This window comes from Camelina sativa, chromosome 18, assembly GCF_030686135.1.
Source record: "Camelina sativa cultivar CO46 ecotype springtype chromosome 18, ASM3068613v1".
NCBI lineage: Eukaryota > Viridiplantae > Streptophyta > Magnoliopsida > Brassicales > Brassicaceae > Camelina > Camelina sativa.
In genome coordinates, this window is record NC_141897.1 from 1,651,094 (window position 1) to 1,667,298 (window position 16,205).

Consider the following 16,205-nt stretch of genomic DNA (forward strand, 5'->3'; position numbering starts at 1 on the left):
CACATGGGACTATGCACGGACTGGTCATTACTCTGTGAAGTCTGGCTACTGGGTACAAACGCATATCATATCAACCCGATCTCGTATACAAGAAGTGGACCAGCCCAGTCTAAATCCCCTTATTAGTCAAGTGTGGCATACAGATACCAGTCCCAAAGTCCAACATTTCCTGTGGAAATGTTTGACTCATTGTCTCTCAGTGGCGAGTAATCTGTCTTATCGACATTTGACAAGAGAGAAAAGTTGCTCAAGGTGTCCTCACGAAGAGGAATCTGTTAACCATCTATTGTTCCTCTGTACGTATGCTCGTCAGGTTTGGGCTCTGTCTCCTATCCCGGCTCCTCCAAGTGGTATCTGGTCTAATTCTTTCTACTCTAATATCAATCATGTGCTAAATATCAACTCCCATGCTCCTCATATTAAAGATCTAGATAAAATTATTCCTTGGTTATTGTGGAGATTGTGGAACGATTTTGTTTTTAAGGGAAAGGACTTTAATCCTCAAGACACGATGAAGAAAGCTTTAGAGGATGCTGAAGAATGGAGTCAGAGAAAAGGTCTTGAGGAAACGGAGGGAAGACAACCTGAAGAGAGAGCAACGCATCACTTTAAGTGGAATCCTCCTCCAGGTGGTTGGATTAAATGTAATATTGATGGTGCCTGGAACGGTGTAGATGTGCGAAGTGGAACAGGGTGGGTGCTTAGGGACACAAATGGAGAGGTTTTATGGTTAGGAGCACAGTCTATCCGAATGACTAGAACCGTCTTGGAGGTTGAACTAGAGGCAATCAGAAGGGCGCTATCGACTCTCTCACGTCTTAACTATGATCGTATAATTCTGGAATCAGATTCTTTGGGAGCAGTCAAATTGATCAACAATGCTGAAATCTGGCTAGTGTTTGCTCCTATGCTTCAAGACATTCAAGACCTGCTCCTCAACTTTAGGGAACTCAAACTTGTTTTCTCACCAAGGGAATGTAATAGAGTGGCTGATAGGGTAGCAAGGGAATCTCTCTCTTTTGAGAACTATGATCCCAAGTTATACTCTTTAGAGCCTAGCTGGATTAAAAGTGTTGTAAGAGAGGATAAACAAATTGTCACATGATTTATGTGAATGAAAGTTGATGTTGAGCCAAAAAAAAAAAAAAAAATTATCATCCATAATGACCGTTGATCCATGAGATACTTTTAAACAAACCGCAAACGTGTTTAGAGGCGGAGAAAATTAGCGTTTCTTTTCTTCCTCAACGGTTAAATGTAGGCCCAATAAGGCCCAATAAGGCCTATACTTTGTGTAGTTGGCAATACATTTTTAAAGTCGAAAAAAGATACTCAGCTACACAAAGTATTGTTCAATACATGGTCACACATCCCAACTTTAAAAATGTATTGCCAACTACACTAAGTATATGTAATGCATAGTCACATATACCAACTATATGATGACATGTGGTCAACATCACAACCTTTTTATTCCGGTACACCGTTCATCAGAATCCCGTGTTGACCATTATTGAGGCGTTGACCGATGTTGATTAATAAAAATATGCAATTTTTTTTTGTTTTTAATATTAGAAACCAAACAAAAAATTGTTTACATCTTTAATGTATTCATTCTTATAATTAGTAATTTTAATTTTGAATCTAAACTAATAGTTAAATAAAAATTATTAAAAAATTATTTTATATTCATATATATATTAATATTTTCTACAGTCAAATATATTGTTTTGCAAACTCAATTTTTTGGATCTTCTATATATTAAAAATAAATATTGTGTGTTTTTGTTGTTTACAATCAAATAGATTTCTTTTATTAAATAACAAAAACATTATATTTAAATAAATCAAATAGTAAGTTGATGTTTTTAATTGCAATAGAAAAAGAAACTAACTATTATAAGACTGGATGAATTAACAGATATATAATATATTTTTATATTGCAAAAATTAATAAAATTGAAATGAAAAATCATTAATAATTTTTTCAGATATTAAATTTTTTATTTTACCATGAGTATATAACATTTTTCAATAATTCTAATAATTTTGATATGTATTGGGTTTGGTTCTAAGTATTTTTGTTGTAGATATATTTTTGTGGTTGAGAATATTAAATAATATTAATTTTATATTTAGATAAATTAAGTAAGAAGTTGATGTTTTTAAATTAATAAAGTTAAAATAAATAGTTTTCTTATTTGATTTATTATAACAAGATTATCTGGTTTGAATTTAATTTTTAATATCTTATGAATGATTTTTATTTCAATTTTAGTTAAGTTTTGAAATTGAAAAAGATAACTATTATAAGACTAAATTAATGGAATTATATAGAATATATCTTTATTTTGGATCCATATATGTTTTACATTATAAAACACTATAAATGATTCCTAAATAATTCAACTAAAACTTTTTTTTCGTTTCTAAGATTAAAAACAAAAAAAATTGCATATTTTTATTGGTCAACGCCGGTTAATACTGGTCAACACCGGATTTTGATGAACGGTGTACCGGAATAAAATGGTTGTGATGTTGAGCACATGTCATCATATAGTTGATATATGTGACCATGCAATACATATACTTCGTGTAGTTGGCAATACATTTTTAAAGTTGGAATGTGTGGACATGTATTGAACGATACAAGTTGGAATGTGTAGGCATGTATTTAACAATACTTCGTGTAGCTGAGTATCTTTTTTCCTTTTTTTTCTCATGCTCCCCTTGCGACCTTTTTGCTTTCTCTCTTCTTCTTCCTTGGTGGTCTTAGGCGGGAAAATCACAAGGTGTCTCTCTCTCTCTCTTCTCCTCATCGAATCCCACACACAACACAGCCGAGTTCGTCTCTGAAGTTCTTATGTTTGACAACATCTTTCTCTTACGAAGCATCTGCAAATGAAGTACTCACATGCTACATGACACATGTCATTTTTCTATGTAGCTGGAGTAGCTCTAAAGCCAGGAGCATCATAAGCATTTTGTTTTGTGTATTAAACTGAGAAGAGCTCTATGTCACAACTGATCTGGTATGCAAAAACAAAAATAATATGTCTCGTGCATACCCGCATGCGCTTACTACTTCTCTTTGTCTCTACATTAATACCATATTTATAGAATCTTATACCACATCAGTTAGATGAAACTGTTTATCAACATGATTGTTGTTGACTTCAAGTAGGGGAGAATTCTCTTTGCTAAATTTCGTGAAGGATACGATTCATCACTTGGTTATATTAGTTTTTGACATTCGTTAACATTGGAGTTAATCTACAAGTAAAAGTTTAGCACTCGAGTCCCAACTCTGTTTTGGTAATGGAACATGAAAAACAAACATATGAAAATGAGTTGCATCAATAATCACCTTTGCCTTTGCTCTTCATTCTCATTTCCGCTTTCAACATCTTTCTTCAGCTCGAAACCTGTTGTTGACAGAAAAACAGAGCTTGTTCATATTCTATGGTCTCACGAATGTCTCAATTCCTAGCTTCTTAATTAGATATTACACTGTTGCTTGCAACTTCAATCCGTAACAGTTATAACATAGCAAGATAAGATAGCGAGAACAATGGGTGGACTTCAAGAGCCTCAACTGATGTAAATTTTAACTACAGTCAACAGACATAATAGAGCTAAAGAATCGCTTCATAAAATTACCAATTGGACCAGTTCCTTAGTCAGTGACACGATCTATGTGGAGCTTACATAAGAGATGGTTTATGAGATTCATGGTTTACCTAAATAACAATGAAGTTTCTTGAAGAAGGAATGTTGCAAGGGGAATTCTCACATGATCCTAATAGGACATATCCTCCTATGTATCTTGCAGACTGGGTGCATATCATCAACTCAGTAGTTTCTTGAGTATTCCTCCCATCTTCATCTGCAGAAAATAACCCAGACAAAGAATTATTAGACATCAACAGTAATCTATGTAGTTTCCTGCTACTCTTTCTCTTAACAGCCCTATCTCCTTTTAGACTAGATCTTGACTTAATCATCACCACAAAAGTCAAACCATGTTTATAGCCTCTATTCTTACCTTCAGATCAGATGTTTAACCCGAGCTTCTCGCGTCACTAGTCAAAGTTTGAAAATTCCCAAGTCACTTTTTTACCAAGAATCCCCACAAGAACACGTTCCATTCTCAAAATGATGAAACCGACTTGAATCCCTTAAAACAATCTCACGTCCCACAACTCTTGAGATCAACTTAATCACTGAGTGGCAATCTTCACAAACACGTAGATTCTTCATCACTGTGATTGTACTTCCTTCAACTGTATTAATCAACCCAAACGCAATAGCAAGCCTTTCACTGTGATACCACAACATCTCTTCTTTCTGTTCATCTTCTACATCATGTAGAGCAGATCTATATTCAGGAACATAGCCAAATTCCTTCAACTTCTCTTTCAGAAACTCTAACTTCTCATATATTTTCATGCAATGTGGTCGATCACCAGAGAAAAAATCATGCTTTTCCCCTCTAAGCACAACCCAACTGCTCCCAGGTTTCTTCATTATCCCCTTCTGCTTCATCTTAACTCTCAATTTGGATACATTCGACCATCTACCAGCAGAAGCATATATATTTGACAACAAGACATAAGCAGCGCTTGATTTCGAGTCCAAATTAAAAATGGCAGCGGCAGCTCTCTCGCCTCTGTCTACATCAGAATGCATCCTACAAGCACTAAGTAAAGCCAACCAAACCATTTCATTAGGTTTCACAACCATGCTCTCGATAAGTTCTTCTGCTTCTTTCAATTCCCCGCTTCTTCCCAATATATCAACCATACAAGTGTAATGTTGAATCTTTCTATCGATATGACTTAGTCCGCTTGACATGTAATAGAACAGCTTTCTTCCTTTCTGTAGGAACCCACAATGGCTACAAGCAGAGAGCAAGCCAGTGAAAGTGATCTCATCTGGCTCTTTGTTTAGGCGAATCATTTGACCGAATATGACAAACGCCCACTTTCCAAGCCCATGCTGTGCGCAGCCAACAATAATGGAATTCCATGACACAATGCTCTTCTCGGAGATTGCTATGAACACTGAAATGGCATCGTTCACATTTCCACAACCGCTGTACATCACAACCAGAGAATTACTCACAAATGCATCAGTTCCTAAACCAAGCTTCAAAGCAACCCCATGCATCTCCTTACCCCAATCCAGTGTTCCCAAAGCAGAGCAAGAGTTCAGTCCGCTAGCGAATGTTGATTGATTCGGTAAGATACTGTTTCTTAACATCCCGGAGAATATACTTAACGCGTCTTCGTGCTTTTTGTTCAGACTATAACCTGACAATAGAGCAGTCCACACAGCAACTTGTTCATGAACCTTCTCGTCGAACACCTTCCTAGAATCCTCTGTTCTTTTGCAGTTTGCATAAAAAGTTATGAGCGAAGCAGATACATACTCTTCATATAAAAACCCAGACTTGATGATGAAGCCATGAACTTGTATACCCATATGAAACGCTGGAGCATTTGCACAAGCTGTGATTACACAAGTGAACGTTCTTGAAGTAGATTTTATGCAACAACGCAACATCTTCTTGAACAAATCGAGAGCCTCTCCACTCCTCTCATTCTGGTCTAACCCACAGATCATTGTCGTCCACGAAATCACATTCCTCCGAGGCATTTGCTTAAACAACTTCAAGGCATCGTCTACTTTACCAAACAGTAAATACCCATGAACCATCGCATTCCACGCTGCAGTATCTTTCACAGGCATTTGATAAAACAATCTCTCCGCTTGATCAACCTTACCGGACCTAAAACACCCATTCACCATCGCTGTCCATGAAACAACGCTTCTCTCAGGCATTTCATCGAACAGCTTCACTGCAGTATCCATATCTCCACACTCAACACAACCACTGATCATCGAATTCCACGAGACAACATCCCTCACAGGCATTTCGTCGAACAGATCCAACGCATCAACCAATCTATTGTTCCTCGTGTATCCCGAAATCATCTTAGTGTAAAGACTCACATGAGGAGATGGAACCTGCTTGAAAACCTCTCGTGCCTCGTCGAGTCTTCGGTTCAATAAGTGATTACATATCGAAACTTCAAGATTCTGAAACTCCTTAGCAACCGAGAAGCTCCTGTACCATTTCTCATGGGCAACATGAGAAATTGAGAATCTCGAAATGGAGAAAGCTCGAAACTTGAATCGTTGAAAGATGGCGCGACAACTCATACTTGTAACGGCCACAAACAACGTAGGTGTTTTAAAGCTTTCTCACAAATAGGCTATACGGTTCGAAATTATCATGTGGTAGTATCACTTTCTGCTAATTTCGTTACGCTTGAACGATGAAGTTATAAACGTTCTATCAAATTGGCTTTGTTTCATTTCGAGGGTATGACAAAATTTGTAGTAGATTGAAGATTCGATTCATATTTTACGCTGTGTAGATTCTGAATTAATCATATCATAAAACGAGAACCAAAGTTATAAAATCTTCAAAAAGGCAAAAAAAGATAATCCGAAATAGTCAACGACAGATAAAAAAGTAAAAACCCTAGAGGGCTTTTCACTCGTCTTCCTGGCTAAGCAACCTAGCAAGCCTGTTGGTAACAACAACGTCTAGCTGAGAAGCTCTCTCAACTATGGCCTTTCTCTTCTTTGTTGAGACATTGTGAGCAATCTCTGCACAGTAAGTCCTGAGAAGAAACCAAAGCAAATCATGAGAATTTGCTCAAGAATCTCTATCACATTCTTCTGGTTTAAATCTAACTAGATCATATACCTGTTGTGCATCATGAGTAGCTCGAGCTCAGAGGTGTTGTGAACAACGAATTTCTTGAATCCATTGGGTAGGTAGTGTCGGGTCTTCTTGTCAGATCCGTAACCAACATTGGGCATCAAGGTGACACCCTTGAACTTTCTCCTCACCCGGGAGTCAATACCCTTAGGCCTCCTCCAGCTTTCCTGAACAATACCAAATTGCAAGACAACAAAACAGTCAGAGAATGAAAGCTAAACATATCACTAGAGAATCAAATCAAGCTTTCTGATAAATGAGGTAGATGAGAAATGTCAACAGGGTTAAAGTAACAGTAAGCTTATCAAATCTAAGCCAACTGTGTCGCAAGACCTGTAGGAGATTCACTTTCTGCCCGTAAAAAAACGAAGTAACCAGAAACAGATTTTAGAATTCTGGCTACCAGATACCACAGGGCATTTATATAGATGCAAAATCTCATAGTCCTAATGCATCATACTGAAACAATCTAGAAAGCCTCGGTCTTTTTCAACTATAACATTGTCTCACTATAGAGTAGAAGCAATCATTTTTTTCTCAGTATCAAAGCCTAAACTCCAGAGAGTAACGAACGAACAACCCATGCAATAAAGTTGAATCTCTAAACCTGTAACCAAGAAAGGTGGTTTACCTTGACGGTGATTCTGCGATCACTCTGAGGTCTGATGAACTTTGCAGACCTCTTCTTCACGACCTTCTTCCTAAGTAACGGAACCGCCATTATTTACTCCTCCTTCTCTACAGAATCATCAAAAGGCACAGAAGCGTGAGAAGAAAATCGATTTCAATACACATAAACTAACATTAAGGATGTGATTCAGAGAGCGTGAGAGAGAAAGAGAGCTTACGGTGATGAGAGCTTACGGTGATGAGAGCTTCCGCCGCCGCTGATGAGAAAATATGTCTTTTGGTAGACTGAAGTTTTCTTATAAATATTTAAATTAGGGTTTCTCTGTGTGATGTAAGGGGGTCAAAAATGTAATTTTGTAAAAGATCAGAGACTGGTCGACAGAATCAACGGTTAGATCTTTAAGTTACTCTAAACGCACAATCAACGGTTGGATCTTAGTATAAAATTAACTTTTTTTTTTGAAACCAGAATAATATTTTGATATTTGATATATAATACGGTTTTTAGATAATGTAGTTTTGTTTCAATATGAATGGCAATTTAAATTGGTTTTTGGATTTTAAATTTGAGTTTTATATATTTGGTTTAGATTTTAAGTTTTATACACTTGAGTTTGTGTGTGTTTACATTGATTTAGCCAAATGCTACAATGATGTTCTCTCTTGGTTGAGTAATGAGTTCTTGTATGTCTCATACTCTCATCTTTCCAAACTATTTTTAGATGTGAGGACAATAAACACAACAATGTACATGTTCTAAGCTGTGATGTTCATCAAACAAATCTTAGCTGATGAAGAACATTCACTCAAGACTCTGTAAATCTCAGAACGAAACTCATACGAGTTCGGTTCTGATGGTACGGACTCAACCCACTCCTTTTCAACCTTCTGAACATGTGAATTCATCTTCATTACAGCTTCAAACTCGATTTTTCCCTTCAATCTCTTCAGAAACTTCACTGAGAATGTCATTTCAAGGTTCTTGAGTGCAGTTTCTTCGGTCACCTGGATCCCAATCTCAGCACCTTTTGCGCGAGCAAATCCAACGAGCATCGGATTGATGTAATGTTGTGAAGGTTCTCGTTTTGTTTCGATGCTGTGTACCTATGAGATTGCCAACATCTTTAAGTTTAATGCCTTTAACCAAATTTGAAGAAGAAAATCAGAAAGGATGAAACTTTTCTGGATCTTAGTCAGATCAAAGAGAGAAATCGATGATGTACCTGAAGATAATCGATTCCCAGGGTGGAAAGAGAGTCTGTAATTCCATGTGAAGCAAGGATGCTCAAGACTCCACCAGAGCCAACCGGGGACTTAAGTATCTCCCATGGAGATTTCATCAAAATCTTGTGCTTTTTAGGTTCCTCTGGTGAGCTGTTAACTACTGGAAGCGTTTCTTCTTTGAGAAACCAGATCTATATATTAGTAAAAGAAACATGTACTTTGTGAGAATCTGATAGCCGAAAATGCAAAACTATTCTCGGAAGAGTTCAAGCCTTAACCTTTTCTGACTCGAATCCAAAATGATCATTGTCCTGAAATAGCTTCTGCAGAGCTTCAATGTTATGTTCAGGGGAAACTATGACAAGTGGCACACAAGCGCGATCTTCTTCCTGCACATAATAACCCGATAGTTATCATGTAAAATCATAACTAAAATGACATGAACATTTTATAGATGGTAAATTATGCATCAGCTAACCTTTATGAACCTTTGCTCCTCATCAAGTAACGTACGAAGGTACGAGACTACGCCATTCTCACCTTCTGGTTGTTCGTGCTCATGATCATTGAGAACCAAACAAATAGAAACTTTACCCTCAGAGAGTAGACTTTGCCCTTGTTGAAGGAAACTAAAGTTATCACCCATTTTCTCTTTGCTTGCATCAAAACTAAGGAATTCTCGTGAAACATTCAGAGTACATTCCGGTACTCTAGCTCTCAGCGCATGGATTTCCTCAACTAAATTCCATCTATTTCATCAAGATTCAAACGAAAACTGAGAAAACACGCTTCTCGCAATGGTTGGGAAATTTCTTAAAGTTAATTTACCTCTTTGATGAGGTGCCAATACTTTGCAAAGCTTTCTGAAGCAGTGTGGAGTTTACGTCAAGGATATGGTCAGCAAGTAAATTCCTTTGAGACTTTTCTCCAAACCTTAATCCATCAAACACATGATTTTGCTCCAACTCACATAACTTCTTTTTAGCAGCAATAAGACGCTTCTGCTGCTTTTTTCTTTCTTTCCATTCCTGAAATGACACAGAACGCAGAGTATAAAAGATCACAACTGGAAAGTCTATAAAGACTGGTCAATCTGAAGAGTGAAGAAGAATATGCCTCACAAGCTGCCGCCTTTCTTTCTTGGACCGCTCATCTGATCGCATATTCACCTCGAGGAGTCCCTTCGGGGGAGTTATATACATCTCCTTTCTTTCTAAATCAACATCAGGAACAATTGCGTCTACAAAAGGTATCCACACAAGCTGATTGGTCTTTGCACTCCCGTTGCAGACTTCCATGGATGAGTCAAGCAAAACGTGTAGAAGATCATTTCCTCCATTGTCGAATATATTAGCAACAGTTCCAACAAGTTGACCGGTCTCCTGTACACGATAACTGATTTAGACCAGAGAGTTTTCACAAAAATTGCGACATATATCACAAGAGGCAAAAAAAACCCACATATATACCTTGAGAAGAACTCTCATGCCTACAAGATCACGAGTGTAAAACTCTCCTTCGTCAAGCTCAGGACGATCATCTTCCTCAGCAAGCAGAGTTGCACCAACGAGTTGTCTCACCTGGAGGTAACAAAACCCAACAAAAAATTTGAAAATTTAACAAATTATGTTCCATCGTCTCTACTAAATCTCTCACGGAGATCACAAAAGCTACCTCATCAACATCGTCCAACCCTTGAAACTTGAGAATCCAACTCTTCTGCGCAGGATGAGGTCTTCCTTCAACTAACTCAACCTCATCAATCTTATCTTGTCCCATCAATTGTTGTTTTAACCATCTTCTACCAGGCTAATGAAGCAATCACGCCAATGGTAAAACAATGTCAAATAACTATAAAGTGAATATTTTTGACACACAAACTGGAAATTTCTCTCTTTTTAATACCTTGGAGAAACGCAAATCAGGGAAATCAGTGTTTGGTTTGATGCAAATCTCCCCTTGTAGGCCATGAACACCAGACAAGAACCCAACCTCAACCAAATCCAAGCCACTTTCACTACTGGTTTCAACTGTCTCTTGAGTAGCTAAAGATAAAAAAAAACAAAGAGAGCCAATCAAAACCAAAACTATAATCAATTCAATAATCCAGTTGCTAATAACAGCTTCTCGAAACCCAAATTTTCTTAAGTTTCCACAGCTTGTAAACAGAACAAGAATAAGAACCCAGAAACGCAAAACAAGAATAAGCCCAATAAACAAAATTAGTTACCGGTGCTACGAACGAGGAAGCTGGATTTCTCACGAGCTCTCACGAGACTGAAGTGACCTTTGGTACCAGACAGAGCCGAGACGGGACGAGATAGTTCGAAGTTATGTAATTGGTGGGAATTATTGGGATTGAATAGTTGAATTGGTGTGAAAGTAATTGAGGTCGAAGAACAGAGAAGCGAAGCTCTCAGCATTATCTCTTCTCTCTGTCTAAGCAATGGATATGACGAATGTCGCAACAACAAAAAGATCCCAGCTTTAACGAAACAGTTCAAAGACTCTATATCGTCCGGAGGGTTCTCATGTTCGTGTCACGTGTGAGCACTTAAGTTTGGTAGGTTCAGATTGCATTTTATAGTGGCTCGCTCGTGTATACCTTAAGGTTTGGAAGCAGAAGTAGAAGAGATTTGGTGGGCTGACAAATTATTTGTTACAAAACGGATAGGTTTATGACATCACCAACAACAAGGCATGAACTGCAGTTCAACGTAACACGACATGACACACTCAGCTTGTTTTGTTATTATTTTCTGTCTTGTTTTCCCCGAGTATGTAATTGCATTGCCGATAAGATATCTCACCATTTTTAACTATCGAGTAAGATAAACGGAGGCCTAGTTTTGTTTCATTTTCAATGCAGAAGGAAGAAATCTGTTTTGATGTAAGCTTCATAGATAATAGAAACGTTCCTAAGACTATCAAAAACCTTTTAAAGGTTTCTATAGATTGTAGACAGTTACACTATAATAAATCATTCATGCATTGTAGACTATAAGGGTTTTTTGAACTGAGCAAAATAATACTTCCATAGGCAAAGAAAGAGCCTGTTACTTGTTTTTAGCACAGCTCTGGTCCTGGAAAATTCACTCAGGATAACATCAAAGATCAACATACTAATTTAAACCAGTCACCATAAATGTTAACCCTAGGACTAGGAGGAAACAAACCAAGCTCAGAAACTGATACACAGCAATACTGAAACTGAGATACAATTTAAACAATCATCTGTGAACTAAAACGTGTATGATATTAAGACAATAACCTTTTTCCATCTACATGAAACAAGGGGAGAAACAGAGGGACATATACAGATTTTGGACCGAGTTAAGTAACATGATTGTGAAACAGCTTTCAGTATAGAAAAAAATTACAAGGTTGGAGAGGAAGGGAATAAGAAACCAGAAGCACAAGAAGTTTGTTAGACCAAAGAAAGGACTAAGTAAAAATGGATTTAAAACTTACCTACTCTTGTCATTTCCACTAAGCGTATAAATATATAGTTAAGTTTCGTTACTTCATTGGATGATATCTGCACATAAGGCATGCAAAATCATAAAACCTTTAATGAGTATTATAGACTATATATATATATACCATGAGCTTGACTCGATCATGGCATACTCAGAATTCCTCCAACCTCGAGGTATGAAATCTCATCTGAATGTTGCAAAGCCAAGAGATGGAAAACGTGGGATAACTTTGCTCAGAACCTTTAAAATAAACAAGAGAAGCTGATAGAAGATTCAAGATTCATGACTCAACAACTTCTGCACTATTTGAATATATTTCTGTATTTCTATGACTGGCAAAGACACATTTAAAACGTTCTGGATTTACCAGTCCAAGTAGGAAATGCGACCAGAGAGAGAGAGACATGAACGCAGCTGGTGTTAACTTGCAAAAAGATTTCACGCAATAATAACTCATTTGTACACATCCATTATATCAGCTTAACCAACTGTACATTTGTAACAAACTGCAAGATTTTCTAGGATCTATCTTGGCAGAGAAGAACTAGCAACATCATAAGATTTAAGCCCACAACTAGGTCTTCTATTAAAAAAAAACGAGCAAGCAAGGAAACTTACTCTCAATAGACTCAACGAGCTATTCTTTGGTTACCTAATTAACGACCTAAAAAGAGATATGAGAAACTAATTAAGAGCCAATTTATGACTAAAATTCGGAAGGAAAGAAATCAGAATCAGCACTCGATGTATATAGATAAAAAAAGAGAAGGAAGCTCTTATTCCTTGTTACCAAATCTCCTGCCAATGATAGGCCGAACATCATCAGCAACAGCCAATGTCTCTAAGAAGGGAAGTATCGAAATCAAACCATCATCAGTTGGATCATCGTACCAACTTTTGATAGGGATCCCATTATTTATTTGCAATCTGTATACCTGAAACAATTAACAAAGAAACGATTTGGATGATCAAGATGGGTCCATGTATACACCAAGAAAGTTCAAAAACTATAATGCGACAGATATTCTTCACACTGAAATTGATGGTTGAGACCTTTCATAAAACATAATGAAACGTCAGACTTGAATAATGTACCTGCGGACAGTTGTCAATTATAGCCACTTTGGCAAGATCAAGACCCAGAACATTTAAATCCTTGGTGTAAATTCCATCCAAAAGAATGCATGAATCGCGATAAAAACGCTGTGATATGAACTTTCCATCTGAGTCCAATATATCTAGAAGTTGTGAGGCATAGATGCTGTGGCTTGCTGTGAAGATGACGACATGAAACAGTTCTACCACCCTCTCCAAGAACCTGTAAAGGTGTGGCCTTTGTTTCACATAGACCGTGTTTTCTTGCATGTTGAAGAAGACCCTGAAGGAAAAATCTGCAGCATTACACGATTCCAGAGTTGAATGGACCAAAGTTTCTGCATTTAAGAAAGAAAGAAAAAAAATATTTGGTAAGTTCAGTAGCTCATTTAGCTTGAAGGTAAATAAACAGAAAAATTAACAGTACACAGTCATAAAAATGATTAACCATATTTACTCAAAATGAAGAAATAAGTCAGTTCACCTTCTGTTTCTAAACATGATTCAGTTTTCAGTATACTACATCAATTTAAAGGAACAACTGTTATAACAAATGAGCACAAGATGAGAGAATAACGTAAAAGGGCAAATCAGACTCAATAATAATTAAACGAGGGTATCATACCATCCAAATCAAGGACAAGGGTCACAGACTTCTTTCTTAGGGTATCCCGAGGCCAGTAATTGGATACAACATCTGATAATTCCGGCTGATTTTTTATAAAAAGCTGAGGGTCAAAGTCTTCAGCTAGTTCAGCTTCAGCATGATCCTCTGGTTCCACGTTGTAGGATCTTGTCCGGTTGAACGCCAGAAACAAGTCATGGTTATCGAGATTAATCTTGTCAACATCTGACTTAATATCATCCGTGTTGGCTGATCCATCTTCTAAGTAAGGTAGTACCATGTACTGCTCAGGAAAGATGTAATGAGGCAAGGGGCTAATTTCAGTGAAAGCATCATTTCCACTTTCATCAAAAGGCAAGCTCGCAATGAGAACGTCAGAAATATAGAAATCAGAAACGTTGCACGTTTGGTTGTCAAAGCAAATCTTGTTGCTGCTCTCGTCGGCTCCCCACCTGGGGGTTTCCCAGTGCACGGAGTTTCCTGCTGTAAAAACTAAGGAAAGAAATATATTAGCTTATTATATGTCAAACAAAGGCAAACTTATACCAAAACTGCAACAGGACCATATATATACCTCGATCATTTCTATCCAGTTCATCATTCAGAACAGGTGACAATATTGTATCTGAGTTTGACATGTAATTGCAACCAATTTCCTACACAGAAATGTTAAAACCACAATTAAAAATTTGCTCATCTAGTATCTGTAAAAGAAGGATATTTAAAAGTCAAACTACACATAATATCAAATCGTACCGTTTTTTCGACAGATTCAGAACCATTAACTGAAGAAGCAAACGCCTGAGACTGAGAAGTGTCTTCAACAAGCATTTCAGCGGGCTCATTGGTTTCACTATCCCGAGCAAAAGTATCCAAACCTTTAGAAACCGACACAATCATCAGAGAGAAGAAACCAAAAACGATTGATGACACAAGAAACACAGATAATCTACATCAACAATACAAGGAAAAATCATTACCAGGAAGCTGTTTCTCATCATCGTGGCACGTAGGAGTAGTAGCTGTGGTCATGCTTTCCAAGTCCCCTGATAATTTGGACAAAGAGGACGAACTTCTTATAGTTGCTTTATGTTTCTTACAGACACCGAGAACCTTGCTTATCTTGCTCTTCATTTCTATATATGGCATTGGCTCTGTATATCGAATTATAAAGACCTTTGGACCAAGCACGTATAGGTGCAACGAGACCTTATTGAAAGAACAAACCAGCGGAAGATGCTGCAAAAACAGAGCCCATCACAATCAATCATTTGAATAATCAAACACAAAAATCAAAAAAAAAAAAAAAAAAAAACAGAATCTACACAGCAGGGGACATGGAATCTAGGATCATGGAGACGAAATCGAGAAGACAAACAAACGAAAAGTCAACGTATCAGAAATAGCAAAACCCAGAATCTTAACACAGAAGGAAACCAAATTAAAAAAAAAAAAACCTAACTTTGGTCTCTCTATTCCTAATTCACTCGAGACGGAGAAACAAAATCAAAAATTACATACTCTACTAACTTCAAATCAAAGATACACTAACATAGAATTCAGTCATCTTTAAGCCGAACTCGAGAGCGATTAAACAAAGTACAAAACGAAATCTAGGCAGAATCATAATTCAATTCAAACATAACAAAATTCACAAATCCAGCACAATTTAAGGGAAAAAAATAAAAAGGAAAACTTTTTCAGAAAACCCAGATGAAAATGAAAGTTTTTTCTCCAATAAATCCAACAAATTCAAAGCAAAAACAACCACAGAATCAGAAATCGAAAGTCAAACAACACAGAAGAAAAAAAAAACGAAATTTACAGGTGAAAGACGAAGAAGATCGAATTTGAGGAAAGAAGACGAAGACAGACCTGAGAGAGAAAGGAGAGGAGAGAAGAAGAGAAGAGAGGAGCTGTATCGTCGTCGTCGTCTTCGTCTACTTTGTGTTTGTGTTTTGTGTTTGTGGGTCTGTCTCTCTCTCTTCTCTCTGGGTTTCTCTCACATAACTTCCACGAACGGTCAATAGAGAATGATATGAGCCTTATGACGGCTCTTTATTTCATCTAATCAACGGCTACGATTTGTTCCTTTGGTGGGCGCTTCTACTCCAATGGTTAACCAACACGTGTTCTTGTAGGCCAGCTGGACGACTCACCCACATAATTTGACGCGTGTTTAAGCCCCTCGCTTCTTTTTTTTTTACAACTTTTTAGATTCCTTTTTTTTTCTTAAACATTATTACGAAAATGTACTAAATATTTTAATCGCTCCTCTTTCGTCCATTAAAAAACAGTAACCGGCAAAACCGAACCGAACTAAACCAAAATGGAATTGAAATTTGTTTACATCGTGATA

The 16,205-nt window shown here is 37.1% G+C and overlaps 3 protein-coding genes and 1 pseudogene across 9 annotated transcripts; all 4 read right to left on the reverse strand.

Moving 5' to 3' along the window:
- Positions 1-3,196: 3,196 nt before the first annotated feature.
- Positions 3,197-6,395, reverse strand: LOC104760253 (pentatricopeptide repeat-containing protein At5g46460, mitochondrial pseudogene; annotated as a pseudogene). The gene is made up of 3 exons (XR_015588375.1): positions 4,046-6,395; positions 3,741-3,886; positions 3,197-3,425 (listed from the first exon to the last, which is right to left on the reverse strand). The product of XR_015588375.1 is annotated as a pentatricopeptide repeat-containing protein At5g46460, mitochondrial pseudogene (transcript).
- Positions 6,396-6,444: 49 nt separating this feature from the next.
- Positions 6,445-7,751, reverse strand: LOC104760254 (large ribosomal subunit protein eL32z). Its single transcript, XM_010483150.3, has 4 exons — positions 7,642-7,751; positions 7,425-7,531; positions 6,779-6,960; positions 6,445-6,692 (listed from the first exon to the last, which is right to left on the reverse strand). Exons 2-4 carry the CDS (start codon positions 7,512-7,514, stop codon positions 6,563-6,565), a joined length of 402 nt encoding a protein of 133 aa, XP_010481452.1. The 5' UTR covers positions 7,515-7,531; positions 7,642-7,751; the 3' UTR covers positions 6,445-6,562.
- A 270-nt stretch (positions 7,752-8,021) lies between these two features.
- LOC104760255 (uncharacterized) lies at positions 8,022-11,293 on the reverse strand. Of its 2 annotated transcripts, none has more exons than XR_015588376.1 (10): positions 10,878-11,194; positions 10,553-10,692; positions 10,322-10,456; positions 10,117-10,227; positions 9,764-10,029; positions 9,476-9,675; positions 9,126-9,396; positions 8,926-9,036; positions 8,647-8,838; positions 8,022-8,527 (listed from the first exon to the last, which is right to left on the reverse strand). XR_015588376.1 is itself a non-coding variant. In XM_010483152.3 (10 exons), the coding sequence occupies exons 1-10, from the start codon at positions 11,068-11,070 to the stop codon at positions 8,180-8,182; spliced, it is 1,962 nt and encodes a 653-aa protein (XP_010481454.2). In that variant the 5' UTR covers positions 11,071-11,293; the 3' UTR covers positions 8,022-8,179. The 2 variants fall into 2 exon arrangements, 1 of the variants encoding a protein (XP_010481454.2); XM_010483152.3 differs by having other exon boundaries at positions 9,769-10,029; positions 10,878-11,293.
- A 591-nt stretch (positions 11,294-11,884) lies between these two features.
- On the reverse strand, positions 11,885-15,880 carry LOC104771903 (uncharacterized). 5 transcript variants are annotated; one of them, XR_015588377.1, is made up of 10 exons: positions 15,722-15,870; positions 14,827-15,085; positions 14,603-14,724; positions 14,421-14,502; positions 13,847-14,338; positions 13,222-13,559; positions 12,917-13,061; positions 12,745-12,790; positions 12,294-12,366; positions 11,885-12,185 (listed from the first exon to the last, which is right to left on the reverse strand). XR_015588377.1 is itself a non-coding variant. In XM_019240415.2 (9 exons), exons 2-9 carry the CDS (start codon positions 14,993-14,995, stop codon positions 12,167-12,169), a joined length of 1,440 nt encoding a protein of 479 aa, XP_019095960.2. In that variant the 5' UTR covers positions 14,996-15,085; positions 15,722-15,874; the 3' UTR covers positions 11,885-12,166. The 5 variants fall into 5 exon arrangements, 4 of the variants coding, with proteins under 4 accessions (XP_019095960.2, XP_087354144.1, XP_087354143.1 ...); XM_019240415.2 differs by lacking the exon at positions 12,745-12,790 and having other exon boundaries at positions 15,722-15,874; XM_087498018.1 differs by having other exon boundaries at positions 12,152-12,366.
- Positions 15,881-16,205: the final 325 nt, after the last annotated feature.

What these genes read in the sequence shown, in the direction of transcription:
- LOC104760254 (XM_010483150.3), bottom strand. Translation starts at nt 7,514, where the DNA reads ATGGCGGTTCCGTTACTTAGGAAGAAGGTCGTGAAGAAGAGGTCTGCA. An exon ending in ATCGCAGAATCACCGTCAAG is followed by an intron (nt 6,961 to 7,424) that starts GTAAACCACCTT and finishes GGTATTGTTCAG; the next exon opens with GAAAGCTGGAGGAGGCCTAA. An exon ending in CTACTCATGATGCACAACAG is followed by an intron (nt 6,693 to 6,778) that starts GTATATGATCTA and finishes GTTTCTTCTCAG; the next exon opens with GACTTACTGTGCAGAGATTG.
- LOC104760255 (XM_010483152.3), bottom strand. Translation starts at nt 11,070, where the DNA reads ATGCTGAGAGCTTCGCTTCTCTGTTCTTCGACCTCAATTACTTTCACA. An exon ending in AGGAGCAAAGGTTCATAAAG is followed by an intron (nt 9,037 to 9,125) that starts GTTAGCTGATGC and finishes TATTATGTGCAG; the next exon opens with GAAGAAGATCGCGCTTGTGT. An exon ending in TGGGAATCGATTATCTTCAG is followed by an intron (nt 8,528 to 8,646) that starts GTACATCATCGA and finishes GCAATCTCATAG; the next exon opens with GTACACAGCATCGAAACAAA.
- LOC104771903 (XM_019240415.2), bottom strand. Translation starts at nt 14,995, where the DNA reads ATGCCATATATAGAAATGAAGAGCAAGATAAGCAAGGTTCTCGGTGTC. An exon ending in ACTGGATAGAAATGATCGAG is followed by an intron (nt 14,339 to 14,420) that starts GTATATATATGG and finishes TTCTTTCCTTAG; the next exon opens with TTTTTACAGCAGGAAACTCC. An exon ending in CCTTGTCCTTGATTTGGATG is followed by an intron (nt 13,560 to 13,846) that starts GTATGATACCCT and finishes TCTTAAATGCAG; the next exon opens with AAACTTTGGTCCATTCAACT.